This window comes from Sus scrofa, chromosome 11, assembly GCF_054392235.1.
Source record: "Sus scrofa isolate SSC_HxYL_T2T_F1_AM1 chromosome 11, Sscrofa_HxYL_maternal_Yorkshire_Landrace_v2.0, whole genome shotgun sequence".
Classification (NCBI taxonomy): domain Eukaryota; kingdom Metazoa; phylum Chordata; class Mammalia; order Artiodactyla; family Suidae; genus Sus; species Sus scrofa.
Genome location: NC_139393.1, coordinates 81,968,990 through 81,985,538, shown reverse-complemented (window position 1 = coordinate 81,985,538; position 16,549 = coordinate 81,968,990). Strand labels below are relative to the sequence as shown.

Sequence of the window (16,549 nt, the reverse complement as noted above, 5' to 3'; positions counted from 1 at the left end):
CAATATATAAATACTCATACGTCTCATTTTTTCTGCATATGGTCTCTATGATTTGGATATTTTTTTCTAGATTTCTGAGATTGACCTCTCATTTTGTATCGTTTTACCAGCCCAATAACAAAATAATCCCAGAAAATTAGCAAAATCTCTACAGATCACATTTTATTTTTACCTTAAAAAAAAAAAAAAGTGGATGCAACTGGGATACCAGTGCTGAGTTTGTATTTTTTGCATGTTATTTCTACGTAAATCTTAGGTTATACATCTGTGAGACCACTCCTGTAGCAAATATAAAATGAAGGTGTACTAAAGGTGAAATACTAATTTCAAAGACTATCTTTTGTAACACTAAGGATTTGCGTGATGGCAAAAAAAAAAAAAAAGGAAAAAGAAAAAAAAAAGGTCCTAGTAATGAATAAACCATTGCATTTAAGTACGGGTGTGACTTCTGGTTTGAAGTGGCAAGCTGAAGCCAGAATTTACCTCTCCCCCGCTGCCCCCCACCTTGTCTCTAACTTGTATTGAAATTGAAGTAAAAGCTATAAAATGGGATACATTCATAGAAGCTCTAAAACCTAGAAAGTGGGACGCTGTTAAAACAGAGATTGCTTTAAAAAATGTAAAGAAGAGGAAGGACAGATGCAGGTCTCTGGCAAGGAGCTGGAACTGTGAGAGCCTTCCGAGCAGACATGGGGACCGTTCTTCCATTAGGACCCTTTGATGATCCTGGGTTGTTTGGGGACATAGAGAAAGTAGAACAACTTGAACAGAAATTCCCTGATGAATTAAAGGCTCTGAGCAGACATCTGAGCCAACAGGTTATACTCATTCCTGCCTGTTCAGTAATGGTGTCTGCCCGCAAAAACCAGGGGTCTACTTTCTAGATACTGAATGAGCTCCCTAGATGACGTGAAGAAGCCTTCTTACTGATGATAGATGCAAGCTGCCATCTGTCCATTTCATCTCCATTCATTCAGCCTGAGAAGAATTCTGCCTCTTGGAGAGATGGCCATTGAAGGTGACAAGAGAGAAAAATGTTATAGAAGGACCAGCACCCACTCCAAATGAGCTTTTCCCATGGATCAAACAAAACAAAACTAAAAATTGTATGAATATGGAAGTGGGGAAAGGAATTGATTATCAAAGCAATTTCTCCAGAAAAGGAAGGAATTTCTCTAGAGAGGAAGAAAACCATGGCCAGATTGAAAGGGCCCAGCAGAAGACACTATAAGGAAACCACATGTAGACATACCTTCTTGAAATTTTAGAAAATAACAAATATATGAAATTTCCAAACAGGTTTCATTGAGGATAACAGACCCAAGCCCTCGATGGAATGAGAAGGATCTTAATATCAGCGTTGTCGCCTAGATTTTAGCCTCATGATCTTCTTTCCTGATATACCTGTGAATTTGACACTTACTTGGCAAAAAAGGACTTTGCACATGGAATTAAGATCGCTAATCAATTGACCTTAAAACGGAAAGATTATCCTGGATTATCCACCCTGGATTATCCATGGTCACAGAATACAGAAAAGTCAGCCAGAAAGATGAGGCAGAGGAGACATCGCAGAAATGGAAGGCATGGGAGGGACTTTACCCACCACTGTTGATTTTAAGATGGGGAGGGGTCATGAGCCAGGGATGCAGGAGGTCCCTAAAGGCTGAGACCTGCAGTCAGCAGCCAGCAAGAAAACTGGGATCTCCATGCTACCGTCACATGAAACTGAATCCTTCTATCCAGTCTGGATAATCAAAATCAACGCCTTGATTTCAGCCTGATAAATTGTCACAGACCCTATACTGGCTTAAAATGGCATCCAGGAGTTCCTGTCGTGGCTCAGCAGAAATGAATCCGTCTAGTATCCAAGAGGACACAGGTTCTAACCCTGGCCTCCTTGCTCAGTGGGTTAAGGATCGGGCATTGCCGCGAGCTGTGGTGTAGGTCACAGACATGGCTTAGAGCCAGAGTTGCCGTGGCATTGGCCAGCACCTACAGCAGCTCCAATTTGATCCCTAGCCTGGAAACCTCCATATGCCATGGGTGTGGCCCTAAAAAAATAAATTAATTAAATAAAACGGCATTCATATATTACTCACAGTTCTACAGGCTAGAGCCTGAGTTGGTTTGGACTCATGTCTCTACTTAACTTTGATGAGTCAAAGCCAGCACATACTCTAACCCATAGTATGTGGATGGCATTTTAGGCCACTGTGATGTTTGTGACAATTTTTACAGCAGGAGTAAATTGAAAGTGAATAAAGAGCTCAGTACTTAGAGGTGGAGTGCTGCTATGATGAAGACCTAGAAAGGAGGAAGTGGGTTCAGGACCAGGCAGTGGGCCAGGTTGGAAGAACTTTGAGGAGCATAACAGGAAAAGCCCAGATGGCCTTGACCAGGATGTTAGTAGGACTGTGGGTGTTAGAGACCACCAGGGAGGGCTCAGGAAGGAATGAGGGAAGTGGTAGTGGAAAGAGGAAACATGTCCAGTAGTAGCAGAAAGCTTAGCAAAGTCATGTTCTGCAGTTATCTGGAAAGCAGAGATGGTGAAGTGTTGAAGTTGGCTCTGTAGTTGTGATTTCCAAGCAATTGTTTAAGGAGTGACCTGGTTTTCTCTTGGTGCTTAAAGTAAAGTGCAAAAGGAGAGGGACACACAGAGAGAAGAACCATTCAACAGTAAGATTTGGGAAGATCTCAGTCTACCGAGATGGTAAAGATGAAAAGTGTGTTGTCAAGAAAGCACCACGTGGAGTTCCTGCTGTGATACTGTGGGTTAAGGGTCTGACTGAAGTGGCTTGAGTTTCTGCGAAGGTACAGGTTCAATCCCTGGCCAGGCACAGTCGGTCAAACGATCCAGCATTGCTGCAGCTGGGGCGTAGGTTGCAGCTGTGGCTCAGATTCAATACCTGGCAGGGGAAATACCATATGCCATGAGTGTGGCCACTGAAAGAAAGAAAGAAAGAAAGAAAGAAAGAAAGAAAGAAAGAAAGAAAGAAAGAAAGAAAGAAAGAAAGAGAGAGAAAGAAAGAGAGAGAGAAGGAAATAGAGAAAGAAAGAAAGGAAAGAAAGGGAAAGAAAGAAAGAGAGAGAGAGGGAGGGAGGAAAGGAAAGAAGGAAGGAAGGAAGGAAAGAAAGAAAGAAAGAAGGAAGGAAGGAAAGAAAGAAAGAAAAAAAGCCACTCTAGAGAAAACAAAATAAACAAACAAAAAACACTTCCAAGGGTAGCCGTAAGACCATTCTAATACCTGAGAAAAGTTTGGAAGGTCAGAGTATTAAGTTACTCCAAAGGCTTCTGAAGAGATTAAAGGAGTGACTCATAGATGCCCCTCAGCCCTTTGAGCAGTAGCCAGAGACAGAGATGGGATTGTCTAGGCAGATCTGTCTTGTCTAATGGGGGAGCTTCTTGTCTAATGGGGTGAACTTTGTGATTCAGACAGGAATCCCACAAGATTATTGAGAATTTTATATTAGCAAAAACACTGCCAACCTGGACGGAAAGGGATGGAGTCAGGATGAGATGAAGGATGGCTGTTGGACCCCCCAGATTCTACTGGCAGGAAACATCCTGGTGAAGTGACTCAGCTGGACACAGATGCAACTTTTTTCTTTTTTAAGTTTTTATGATAGTTGATTTACAGTGTTCTGTCAGTTTCTGCTGTACAGCAAAGTGACCCAGTTATACATTTATATCCATTCTTTCTTTCACATTATCCTCCATCATGTTCCATCACAAGTGACTGGATAGAGTTCCCTGTGCTACACAGCAGGATCTCAGTGCTTATCCATCCCAAGCGCGGTAGTTTGCATCTCGTAACCCCAAACTCCTAGTCCCTCCCACTCCCTTCTCCTCTAAGAGAAATACAAATAGCATATGATAACACTTATATCTGGAATCTAATATATGGCACAAATGAACCTATTTACAGAAAGGAAACAAACTCATGGACATGGAGTACAGACTTGTGGTCACCAGGAGGGGGAATGCAACTTTTTATAGGGAGGAAGGAGACGTCAAAGGACAGAACTGTGAGCCCAGCGGGTGGAGCTGAGGACCGCAGAGGATCGTTCCCAGACCTGGGAACTCCATGGAGTTCGTGCAGCTGGTTTCAAAGTTCGGCGATTTGGGGACCCTTTTCCTTCCATGCGCTCCCAATTTTGAAGCAGAAAGTCTGTAATTGTTAATCTACACCCAACTCACCAGAACTTGCTTTCTGGTTTCACAGATGGAGAGGAATTTTATCCCAGGATGGATTATGCTCAGAGTCACATCAATACCTAATTCAGGTGATTTAGATCATTGAGAATTGAGGAGTTTGAGCAGTTGAGATTTAGGGGAGATTTTTGCAGTTGAGTTGATGCTGTGTGGGGGAACCTTGGGGCCTTGGATAGGGTGGTGATCTTTGGCCTGTGGCAGGATGTGAATCTTTGGGGGCCAGAGGGTGGAGTGTGTTAGACTGTATGATGACACCTCCCCAAAGATGCCCTCAACCAACCCCTAGAGTCATGGAATGCTCCATGGCAAAAGGGACTTTGCAAATATGATTAAGGCCATTGTGTGAGATATGGAGATTATCCTGAATTATCTAGGTGGGTTCCATCTAATCACATGGCCCTGAAAAGCAGAGCCAGAAGGACACAGTATAAGATGCAGGTAAGATGGGGCTGGAGAAGAGGTCAGAGAGATTAGAAGAATGAGAGGGACTCCACGTGCCATTGCTGGCTTTGAAGATGCAGAAAGATGAGCCAAGGGCTGGTGCCAGCTTCTTGGAGCTGAGAAGAACCCCGGCCAACAGCATGCAAGGAAATCGGGATCTCAGTCCTACAAGCCCAGAGAACCAACCTCTGCCAGAAGACTGAAGGAGCTGAGAAGTGAATTCTTCCCTAGAGACAGAAGAAAGCTCAGCCCTGCCAGCATCTTGATCTTGGCCTTGTGAACACCAAGCAGAGGAACCAGCCAACCCTTCTAGACTGCGACCTACAGAACTTCGAATAAATGGTTTGAGTGCTGTTTTCAGCCCCTCGATTTGTGGTAGTTTGTTACATCATCAACAGGAGACAAATCCAGTCAGAATTTTCCCCCATGGCACCGAACTCTGGGACACAAGGAATGCCTCCAACTTATCAGAAGAAAAAGATTGTGAATCTGGGATCCACACCCAGTCTTTCAAATGGGGAAATGTTTCAATTAAATATGTGTACTCCTGAAAGTTTACCTTCCACATATCCCACCTGAGAAATTATTTGCAGTTTTACTCAAGAACAAAAGAGTAATGCAAGAGAGAGGGTGAGTAGGATCTCCGGGTTGGCGGTTGAGTGAAATAAAGCGTAAGATCGTACATGTGCATCAGAAATAATCTGTTCATATTGGAACACTGAGATTGCTGTGATTACGGTGGCATAGCGATGAAGGTACACGATTTTTCCTGGTTACATGAAGAATGAAAGGCAACTGGAATCTCAAAAATAAATATATATAAGATATTGATAAATCAAATATACAGCTATCTAAAATTTTCATGATTTTTATGAATTAATAAAGTATAAAAAGCAATCATCTATTTTGCCTGATATTTAAAATAGTTTGAATAATATTGCTGTAATGAAGTGAACTCTAAGAATTCTTCTCTTCTATTTTCAATCTTCAAAATTAACATACAAAACAAAACCTTGTAGGAAAATGTAACCACAGTTTAGAACAAAAGCAATGGCTGATGAAAGGGATAGGAGAGAAGTGTAGTGACCTGAACTTACTCAGCTTTCTCAGCTGAGAATAGTTACGTATGGTCTAAAATGACCAAAGAAATAGACATATGAAAGTGTGGTATTGGGTTATGAAGAAAATCGCTGACAACATAGAGACAAACCAAAAAGCGAAAATAAAAACCACCGAAAGCCATCCTGGATTACGGAGACCCCCCCCAGCAGGATTTGGCAGTGTTCCCACCTGCCCTTGCGTGGGTCTCCGAAGTCCCTGTGTCCAAATCCACCTTCTGCAATGGCAGGATGTAGGTCTTTGAGACTTATTTGGAGAGGAGTCTACTCAACTTTCAGCACAGAGAAAATGAGATATGGAACTTAATAAAATAATACGTTACCATAAAAGAAGGAAGATGGAGTTCGAGAGGCAGAATGACAGCATATATTTGAGAAACGTTACTACGAAGGTAATTTTAGACAGCATCTGTTCTCCATAAAATTCAAGAACATATAGACTCTTTAAAACAACGGGAGAAAAATGAAAAGGAAATTTGGCTGGGAAGCCTGCAAACATAACAATGAATTTAAATTAAAATATACACATTTTGCAGGGCAACAAAAAACGGCAACTATGTTATAGATGTATAGTATCAGCCAGTTGGAACAAGCAAAGTGGAGGCTAAGCTTAAGCTTGAATAAGGCAGAGGCCAAGTCCAAGGTGGGGACTAAGACTCTACAAATTATGAGAGGAAATGTGATAAATTGAAAACACAACACACAGAAAACTAAAGAAAAAAACGGCCAAAGAAAAACTAGGAAATATTTTCCCTGAGCTTAGGGATGCTCTCATTGGCTAATTGAAGTGTTTCTTTCCAGGAGGTACCACTGTGGTGCAGTGGGTTACGGATCCGTCATTGCCACAGCTGTGGTATAGGTCACAGATGTGGCTCAGATTCGATCCCTGGCCTGGGAACTTCCATATGCCACAGGTGCAATGGCATAAATAAATAGATTAATTAATTAATTAATTAATTAAAAAATAATGTGGTTCTCCCCCACGCTGGTGAAAATTAAGGAAATTAGATCAAGTTCCAAACATTCTTGAATTTTGAGGATGAAGGAAATTGCCTATAACCTCCAAGGTGGAAAATACATTTGACCAGAAAGAAAAACACTGACTTCCCATTTTTCCTTCAAAGAGAGGGCGCCAACACACCCAGCTGTGTTTGTTCCATGGGACTCTGGTGTGGCGGTGAGACCAGCGGGGACCAGTGAGATGCGAGATGCGTTGGGAGTATGACTTTGGAACTCAGCAAATTCCAGTCAGTTGCCGATGACTTTAACTAAGAGAGCAAAGCAATGAATTCCCGTATGCCTGTATCCATGAAAAAGCCCAAAGATTTGCCCGCCAAGGCTAGGAGAGACGAGGGAGGTGTGCAGCAGAAAACAGGTCATTCCTGGGCTGTAGCGAGTGTACCGGGTTCTGATGTAATTAGTCCTTTTGTAATTTAGTTCCTCATGTGCACTCAGCCTGGTATCTCATGGATTAGGCTTGAGTTTTTCTCAGATTCCTCCCATGATCTGTTCCTGGTTTTTTTGTTTTGTCTTCTTTTGCTTGGCCTCAGTTAACTCAGTAAGTTCCTATTAATTGCAACCAAACAACCTCTGAATAGGATAGATATAAAACAAATATTATGCATATTTATTGGGAGGCAAGATATAAAATGAATAAATGTTTTGACAATAATAAGTTTCAAACATCTGATTAGAACCAACCAATCAATCAATCAATAATGAGGGGTAAAGAGTTGAAGGAAGTCAAATTGTGCTAACTTTCCTCATCAATGATCCTGATAATTAAGCAGATTTGCTGAAGTGCATGTGATTTTTTTTAAGGTAAGTTTTAGTAGAATTAATAACTGCACATATTTACAAATTATGAAAAGACAGTCATTTCCATAAATTCACACAGTAAATTATAGAAAACAAAGGGAATGGTAAAGAAACATTTTAAATGCTTAGAAATGTTATCATATGAAGATGAAGGCAAGACCAAGCATTATAGATCCAACAATAAACATAAATAGGTCAAACTCTCCTTTCCAATCATTGGGAAGCTCTTAGAGAATACAGAGAAAATTCTTTAAAATTAAGACAAATTAAGATAACGGACAAAGCTATATAGCAAAGGTGTTAAAATGCAGAGATAACATTCAACCACTTTGTCCGTCCACAGGAAGCAACTCCTCATCCTTTCAAGTTTTATGATGAAATTGCAGCAATTCAGCCACATCTTCAGGCCCCACTTCTAATTCTAGCTCTCTAGCTATTTCCGCCGCATCTGCAGTTACTTCCTCCACTGAAATATTAAACCCCTCAAGTCCTCTGTGAGGGTTGGAATTAACTTCTTCCAACCTCGTATTAATGTTGGTACTTTGACCTCTTCCCAAGAATCAGCAATGTGTTTAACGGCATCTCTAGTGGTAAACCCCTTCCAGAAGGTTTTCAATTGACTTTGCCCAGATCCATCAGAGGAGTCAGCATCCATGGCAGCCGCAGGCTTATGAAATGAATTTTTTTGAATAATAAGACTTGAAAGTCAAAATTACTCCTTGATCCAGGCGCTGCGGAACTGACACTGTGTCAGCAGACACGGAAATAACATCCAGCTCATGGTTCACCCGAGCTCTTGCGCCATCAGGTGTGTGGTCAATGAGCCGCTCCGGCTTGGAAGGAATCTTTCTGAGCAGTAGGTCTCAACAACGGGCTGAAAAATATTCAGTAAACCACGCTGTAAACACATGTGCTGTGTGCAGGCTTTGTTGTTCCACTAACAGCGTAAGCAGAGGAGAGTTAGCTTATTTCTTAAGGATTTTAGAAATAGTAAACGAGCACTGGCTTCGATTTAAAGTCCCCGGTTGTGTTAGACCCTAACAAGAGAGTCCGCCTATCCTTTGAAGCTTAAAGGCATCAACTTCTCTTCTCTGGCTATGCAGAGTCTTAATAGCATCTTTCTCCAATATGAGGCTGTTTCGTCTGTGTTGAAAGCCTGTTGGGTAGTGCAGCCATCTCCACTGATCCCCTTAGCCGGGTCTTCTGGATTACTCCTTACAGCTTCTGCATCAGCACGTGCTGCTTCGCCTTGAACCTTTACGTTGTGGAGATGGCTGCTTTCCTTCAAGCCGTGAACCAACCTCTGCTGGCGTCACACTTTTCTTCTACAGCTTCCTCAGCCTCTCCGCCTTCGGAGAAAGGAGGAGCTTTGGGGCTTTGCTCTGGAGGAGCCTTTGGCTTAATAGAATGTGGCGGCTGGTCTGATCGTCTACCCAGACCCCTAGCGGGTTCTCGGCTGGTCTGATCGTCTACCCAGACCCCTAGCGGGTTCTCGGCTGGTCTGATCCTCTACCCAGACCCCTAGCGGGTTCTCGGCTGGTCTGATCCTCTACCCAGACCCCTAGCGGGTTCTCGGCTGGTCTGATCCTCTACCCAGACCCCTAGCGGGTTCTCGGCTGGTCTGATCGTCTACCCAGACCCCTAGCGGGTTCTCGGCTGGTCTGATCGTCTACCCAGACCCCTAGCGGGTTCTCGGCTGGTCTGATCCTCTACCCAGACCCCTAGCGGGTTCTCCACGTCCTCTGTTTCTTTGCGCTCACAGCCTGACCGTGTGGCACAAGAGGCCTAGGTTTCAGCCTGTCTCAGCTTTCAACACACCTTCCCCACTAAGCTTAATCATTCCTAGCTTTTGATTTAAAGTGAAAGACCTGTGACTCCTTTCATTTGAACTCTCAGAGGCCACGTTAGGCCTATCAACAGGCCCAATTTCCACATTGTTGTGTCTCGGGGAAGAGGGAGGCCTGAGGACAGGGGGAGAGACTGGAACTGGCCCGTCAGTAGGGCAGTCGGGGCAGCCAGGACAGTCACGGCATGTGTCCGTTGATTTGCCTATCACACAAGGGCACGGTTTGCGGGTCCACGACACAGTTATAATAAAACATCGAAGATCACTGATCACCGATGGCTATGTAATAATAATGCAAACCTTGTCGTACTGTGAGCAGTACCAATATGTGACACAGAGACACAAAAACGTGCAAATGTTGTTGGAAAAATGGCACCTTAGACTTGCTGGACATGGAACCACCACAAACCTTCAATTTGTTAAAAAAAAAAAAAAGGAATATATAAATCATAGTAAAGCAGAGTACAATACAACAGGGTCTACCCATAAGTACGTGTCTGTGGTAATAGAAGATTGAGAAAATAAATTCCACAGTTTCTTCTCATTTTTTTTCTCATCCTAATGAAGTCAGATTTAGGGTCATTCTCCCCCTTCTTTTGACGATACTGATTTCTAAACTTAAGTGTCCAGGAAGCTAATGTACAGTAAGGTTCAAATATTTAAAAAATTAATCTCATATTCCTGGATTTAAAGATGATAAAATGTACATTACTGAGATAATGAAGGATTATATTGAAATCATATGGGTTTTTTTTTTTTTCAGGATTTCCTTAGACTTTCCTGTACTTAGATATTATTTATACTGGCTATTCTAGAATATTGTTTTGAGCTGTGAAAAATAAGGTTTTTCTGTGAGTAGCTTAGGCTAACTGAAAACAGAAAATAATTTGAATTAGATGGTCTTTGAAACCCTTCCTAATAATAAATTCTGATTCTATGTTTTATCCCAACTGATAAGAGGCATAGGTATTATTATGTGAGATTTTACTATATGCTAGGAATTATTCTAGATGGCTTACGTGTATCATTTAAACCTTTTAAAAAAATTAAAAAAAAATAGAAAACACCTAGAAAAGCGAGCACTGAGGCAGCAGAGAGCAAGAGTCAACCGGATTTACATCCAAGACTCTCTCCAGACACAGGAATTGACAGCATGATACTTAGGAGGAGGTGGCAACTTGAAAAGGACTGGATGGAAGCCTATGTACGAAGCGACCCCATCTCCGCAGCCCAGGCATCCATCTCCAGACACAAGCACTAACATCTTTCTTCCTGGGAGGGGAACTGTATTTTGGAGATGGTTGAAGTTTGTGGACTGGGTGACAGACGTCAGAAGGGCTCCCCACGTAAAAAATACGAGACAAACCAACAAAGAAGAAAAAAGCAAGCCAGAGAAAACAGAATGCTTGGAGGAAGGAAATAAAAGTGCTGTAAAAATCTCAGAGTGATAAAAGAATACATTGCAACTATGAGATGAGAAGAGTCACTTCAAAAAAAAAATGCAGAGTATATAAAAGAGCTCTTGCAAATTAAAATGTGATGGAAAAAGAAAAACTCAATAAAATTATTATGTGGTAAAGCGCACCAAATCCCCCAGAAAGCAGAGCAAGGATGAAGTGATGAATAAGGACGATGAGATGAGGATATGGAAAGAACAGCTCCCAGAGGTTCCACAACTAAATATGAGAGTCATGCTCAAATAAATCTGAAGGGTAAGAATTTCTAACCCAGAATTTCATACTTGGCAAAACAACCAATCAAATGTGAGGCGGAGTAAACACATTTTTAGGCACAGAGATTCTCAGACGTTACTCCCAGGTGTTTGTCCTTCGGAAAATACTAGCTGCCAGTCTCCCGACAAGACACGGAAAATCCACAGAAGGGAGGCAGCCAGCATCCCGACGAGGAGGGTTCGTTGGCGTTTTCAGGCCGGAGACTGTGCCCAGACATAAAAGCAACCGGTCCAGATGGTGAAAGACTCCAGGAGTTATTTCTTCAGGAAAATAAAACTGATAGGCTGTCTGACTCAACTGAAACAGCTGGCCGAGTATTGGGTGTTGACTTAGAAAGTACGCAGAAAACTCTGAGCTAGTTATGAGCGCCAGGAAAACAGTGACTTGGGAAGAGCAAGTGAAAAGCTTGGTGAACGGCTGAGTTCAGAATTGTTTTACATCTTATCAAGGAACACGGAGGGACTTACTGCCACGGACGAATGGGGGTTGCATGTGGGCTGGAGAGCGAGAAGAACGAAGGTTAACCTCACGTGTCCTGCCAGCGAGGGGGACATCTACAGACAAGGATAAAAAAATGAAAAATCAAGAAAAGCATAAAACAGGTTATTTATAGAAACGGAGGTAATGCAGAAACAAAGAAAAGGTTCGGTATTTGCCTCTGAGAAGGAAGAGTTTGGGATGGGGGAGATTGAGGGCTTTTTTTTTTTTTTTTTTTTTTTTGGTAAAATACCTTGTAAAATTATTTGATTATTAATATGCATGTGTAACTCCAAATAAAAATTCTTATGCAAAAGATGGACAAGGGGAAAAGTATTGATTTTTTCGTCCAAAAGAAGAGTATGTTTATTGGCCTGAATGAATTGCTTTATTTTTTCTGAAATGCCTTTAGCGATAAATCAGCCATCTGGCTTCTGAGCAGCTTTGGAAGAGCTTCTTACTCGAATGCTGTCGTTAAGCATATTCTGACGACTTCCATTCTAAACGGTTGATCTAAATAAATGACCTTAAGATTTGTGTTGTTTTGCTCTTAACCATAAACTCTCTTCTTTGTAGAATAGAATTTGGGAAAACGTATACTCCAATAAATGATTTGTCTACCAGTGAGGAATCTTATTTGAGAAAAGAAAATATCATACAATAAAAATGTCGGAGCTGCAGACCTCATTAATTCAGTTTTTTTTCCATATTCTACCTAGGCGAAGGTGAAGTTTACCTTTGAATGCCTAAGAAGAAATGACTATTGTAAGCATCATTATAAGGATATCTTGGTCATTTTTTTAAAGAAACTAACGATTGCAGTGTCTAATATATTATTTAATAGACTTTTATTAAATACATATATATTGAGTTTATTCCTGTAACACATCTCGTTAAGTATCTATTTTGTTCAGGAATTTCTCCACATATTGGGAACGTGGGAATGCAAGGTTGATACTATATAGTTCTTGCTCTTAAGGTGACACATAAATAGGGAAACTGACATGAAAATGAGCAATTGTAAGCAAAAGAAAAAAACAATAATTGTTGTATTGAAGAATTACACAAAGTGCCCTGGTAGCCCAGGAATGTGAATACAGGCTTCGCACCTGGAATGCCACGTGAGCGGAACTTGAAGGAGAAATGAAAGTTCCCACCTATGCATTGAGAGAAAATTCCAGAAAGAAAAGGCAGCTTGGTGGTGGCACAGTGTGGGTGAGAGTCACGTGTTCTGAGAGTGGGCAGCAGTTCAGGTGTCTGGAACTGAGCAGAGTCTGGAGGGAGAAAGGCAAGGAGATTAATCTAGGTCTCCTGGGTTAGGTGGACTCACTGCGACACTATCAGTGGTGATTATAATTCACAGGAGCCAAAATTTTCAAGTTATTTTTCTGTGCCAGGCACTGAGCCAAGCACTTTATGTGCAGAATCTTATCCAATCCTCAGAACTACCTATCATCTTTAAGTTTTTCAAACTTGAGAGTAACACAGTAAACTTGTGTAGAAACTTCACGCTTTTATGAGATGTTTCAGTCAAAAAAAAAAAAGAGTTCCCAACGTGGCTCAGCAGTTATCGAACCCGACTAGCATCCAAGAGGCCAAGGGTTCAATCCCTGGCCTCCATCAGTGGGTTAAGGATCTGGCGTTGCCGTGAGCTGTGGTGGAGGCTGCAGACTCGGCTCAGATCCCACATTGCTGTGGCTGTGGTGTAGGCCGGCGGCTGCAGCTCCTATTGAACCCCTAGCCTGGGAACCTCCATATGCTGCCAGTGGGGTCTTAAAAAAAAAGACCAAAAAAACAAAAACAAAAAGAAAAAGATACAAAATGGCTCAAGAAGCCATGTAGAAATATTGTATATAATATAGCAAGAAACAAGGTTGAAAAGATTATAGTCAGTTGTTTTATCCTTTGTCACCAGTTTGAAAGTTTCCAAAATATCCATTGATCAATTTAAAAATAAGAACAGTGTGTTAGAGTTCCTGCTGTGGCTCAGTGGTAACAAACCCACCTAGTATCCATGAGGTTGCAGGTTTGATCCCTGGCCTTGCTCAGTGGGTTAAGGATCCGGTGTTGCCCTGAGCTGTGGTGTAGGTTGCAGATATGGCGCTCGGATCCCACGTTGCTGTGGCTGTGGCGTAGGTCAGCAGCTGCAGTTCCAATTCTACCCCTAGCCTGGGGACTTCCGTATGCTGCAGATGTGGCCCTAAAAAATAAAAGTAAAATAAAATAAGAACACTGTGTATTTTTAGAGGAAGAAGAGAAAAGAGAAAGAAGAGATTCTGTGAGCAAGGGAAGGAAAGAAAGGAGAGGGAAAGTAAGAGAGTGAGCTAGAAGGACATTCCCCGAAGGGTGACGCTGGAGGACTGGGACGAGACAAGAATGTCACAGATGCTTCCTCCAGGGGCCCAGGCAAGAGACGCTAAAGGCTTCAGTCTAGGCAGTCATCAATAGACTAGCAAATGGAAGCATAAGAGACATCTTTCCAAAGGACACGGTCACCCATCGGATGTGCAGACGGAGAAGTCCATTCACCAAGAAGGGCAGACCAGGTGAGGTCGGGAGAGGACGTGATTAGCAGCATGGTTCCTGTAGTTCTGGTGTCACGAGATCGGTTGTTTGTTTCATAAGGGAAATAGGCTAAATAAGCCAAAGCTTGACTAGTTGGTGTCAATCACGTTATGCACTGCATCAGTTAGTCACATTCCAGTTAAAGGGGAGAAAAAAGGTGGCTGAAGGTTCCTGGTCCCCCAGCTGACCCAGAACCTCAGGTTCTGACTTTGCCCTGATGATACCTTTCACTCCGTATTCATCCCAGCCCAGAACTTTCATAGTCTGACCACCCAGAGGACAAAAAGAGCACAGCGAGGCACGAAAACGCCCTGGTTGGAGAGCACGGTTGACCGCTGACCCAGACTGTATGCACTTGACTTTCCTTCACAAGCGTTGACCTGCTCTAAGAGGTGGTGGCTCAGACGCTCAAGCAAGAGCGGCCCTCTCTGCTCTGAGCGTCCTGGCCCGCATCGCCCTTTCCTTGTAACGGTGCCCTCTCTTCACCCCCCAGGGCTCTACGAAACCTTCCTAACCAATGATGAACCAGAATGCTGTGACGTCAGGAGAGAAGCAACACCCCGCAACCCCTCCGCTGGGCGGGTGGACAGAGGCGGCCCCTGCCCCAGGACGTCGCCCCCAGCCTCCTCGGCCACCAGACTGTGCCCCAGCAGACTCAGACTGTGCGTCCTCGTGCTGATCCTCCTGCACACGGTCCTCACGGCCTCGGCCGCGCACAACGCCACGGCGCTGGGCCTCGGCGGCATCCAGGCGCTGGACGAGCGCTCGGCCAGCGAGGAGTAGGGACCTGGGACCCCGGAGCATCCGGCCCGCCCGCCGCCGCGCCGCGCGCTGCTGTCCCACGTCACAGCCTGGGTGCTCCCACCTGCCCACCCCTGCCTGCGGGGCCTGGAGGCAGAACTAAGAGAGGAGCGTGAATCCAAACACGGACACACACACACACACGCACGCACACACACACACACACACACACACACACAGCTTTTTATGGACTAAAAGGCTGGGAAGTGACTTCAATTTCTCACACCATTTTATACACTGTGTTTTAATGTTTGAAGGTTTTAGTTGCTTTCTTTTTGATTTGAGTTTATCTGTTTGTTTCGTTTTTGCACTTGTTACTACAGGATTTATTTGGGGGGACGGTTTCTCAGAGGTAAACTAAGTCTTTTCACTGTCTCTCTCTTTCTCTCTCTCTAGATATATATATTTCTAGTCATCGTGTGTGTTCATCAGATAGTTCTGTTTCATGTCCTGTCAGTTTCTATTAGCGGAATGACAGCTATGACCTCGCGGTATAGCAAAAAACAACAACAACAAAAAAAATCATAAAAAGTAAAAAAGACCAAAAAAAAAAAAAAAACCAACAAAAAATAACAATAAAAAAACTCCCCTTCTGCCTATGGAACCCACACCCTTCCCGCCCACCCTGGCCTCCCTCCCCAGCACATGACATCCGCTTGCTTCTGTCCTTGTCGCCGCCGTGAGTGGGCACTGTGCACGCTCTGCTGGGCCTCTGAGCCGCTGTTGCACAAACTCGCAACGGAGCAGAACGGGGGGGCCCTTTCTAGCTGACAAATAAGTGCTCTCCATAGCAGGTGGAATCCGTTGACGCATCTTTATGTTGAAATCAAAAGCTAAGAAAACTACCATGAACTCAGTTGGTCCAGCTTCCCCTCCGAGGGCCCAGGCCTTCCCCTGGTCTGTGGCTGGGAGCAGCCAGCCAGGAAGGGGAAGTGAGAAGGTGAGGAGTCCTGCCCTAAAGCCCATGGGTGCTGGGCTTTCCTTGGGATTTCAGTTCAGGTGCAGGAATACAGGAGGGCTTTCTGGCCATTGTCACTGGAACAGGGGACTCAGGATGCAAATCTGGACTTCTTTCTCCTCCTCTATTGTGGAGGGAACAGTGGAAGTGCTCAAAACACCTGCAGCATACAGAATCTGGACCATTCTACCCCAGTATTCCCCCACATATGGTTTTTATTTACTCCAGGTATAAAAGGTATGCAATTTTGCATTATCAAAAAGAACTTCTTTTCAAAAAATAGGTTAGCCATTTTCATTCAAGTGCAAAAACTGTATCACTCTCACATGCTCTAGATAATTGAAGACAAGAAGAGAAAGCTGATCGCTCTGTATCTTTTCTTCTTGTGGGGCCATTTCACCTGCTGAGTGTCTATGAATTTGCTTTCTTACAAAAAAAAAAAAAAAAAGGCTTTTATGAGTTTACAGTAGAATCAGTGGAAAGAAGAATTAATAAGGGCTGTTTTTAAAACAAACAAACAAAACAAATAATTACAAAAAAACCCACTTCACATTCCTTACTTTTCTCTCACTACAC

At 43.2% G+C, this 16,549-nt stretch overlaps 1 protein-coding gene and 1 long non-coding RNA gene across 3 annotated transcripts in view; one reads left to right on the top strand and one right to left on the bottom strand.

The window, feature by feature from the left end:
• The window catches only part of NALF1 (NALCN channel auxiliary factor 1), a 603,416-nt gene extending 587,828 nt beyond the window's left edge, over positions 1–15,588 (top strand). The window contains exons 3-4 of one of the 2 annotated variants that reach the window (XM_021065384.2): positions 12,369–12,414; positions 14,708–15,588. In XM_021065384.2, the coding sequence (XP_020921043.2) occupies positions 12,369–12,391 (23 nt within the window). In that variant the 3' untranslated portion in view covers positions 12,392–12,414; positions 14,708–15,588. The remainder of the gene's footprint in view (positions 1–12,368; positions 12,415–14,707) is intronic. The other variant, XM_021065383.2, reaches the window with a different exon arrangement.
• Positions 7,602–10,503, bottom strand: LOC146398716 (uncharacterized). Its single transcript, XR_014819943.1, has 2 exons — positions 9,313–10,503; positions 7,602–9,234 (listed from the first exon to the last, which is right to left on the bottom strand). It is a non-coding gene; the product is annotated as an uncharacterized LOC146398716 (long non-coding RNA).
• Positions 15,589–16,549: the final 961 nt, after the last annotated feature.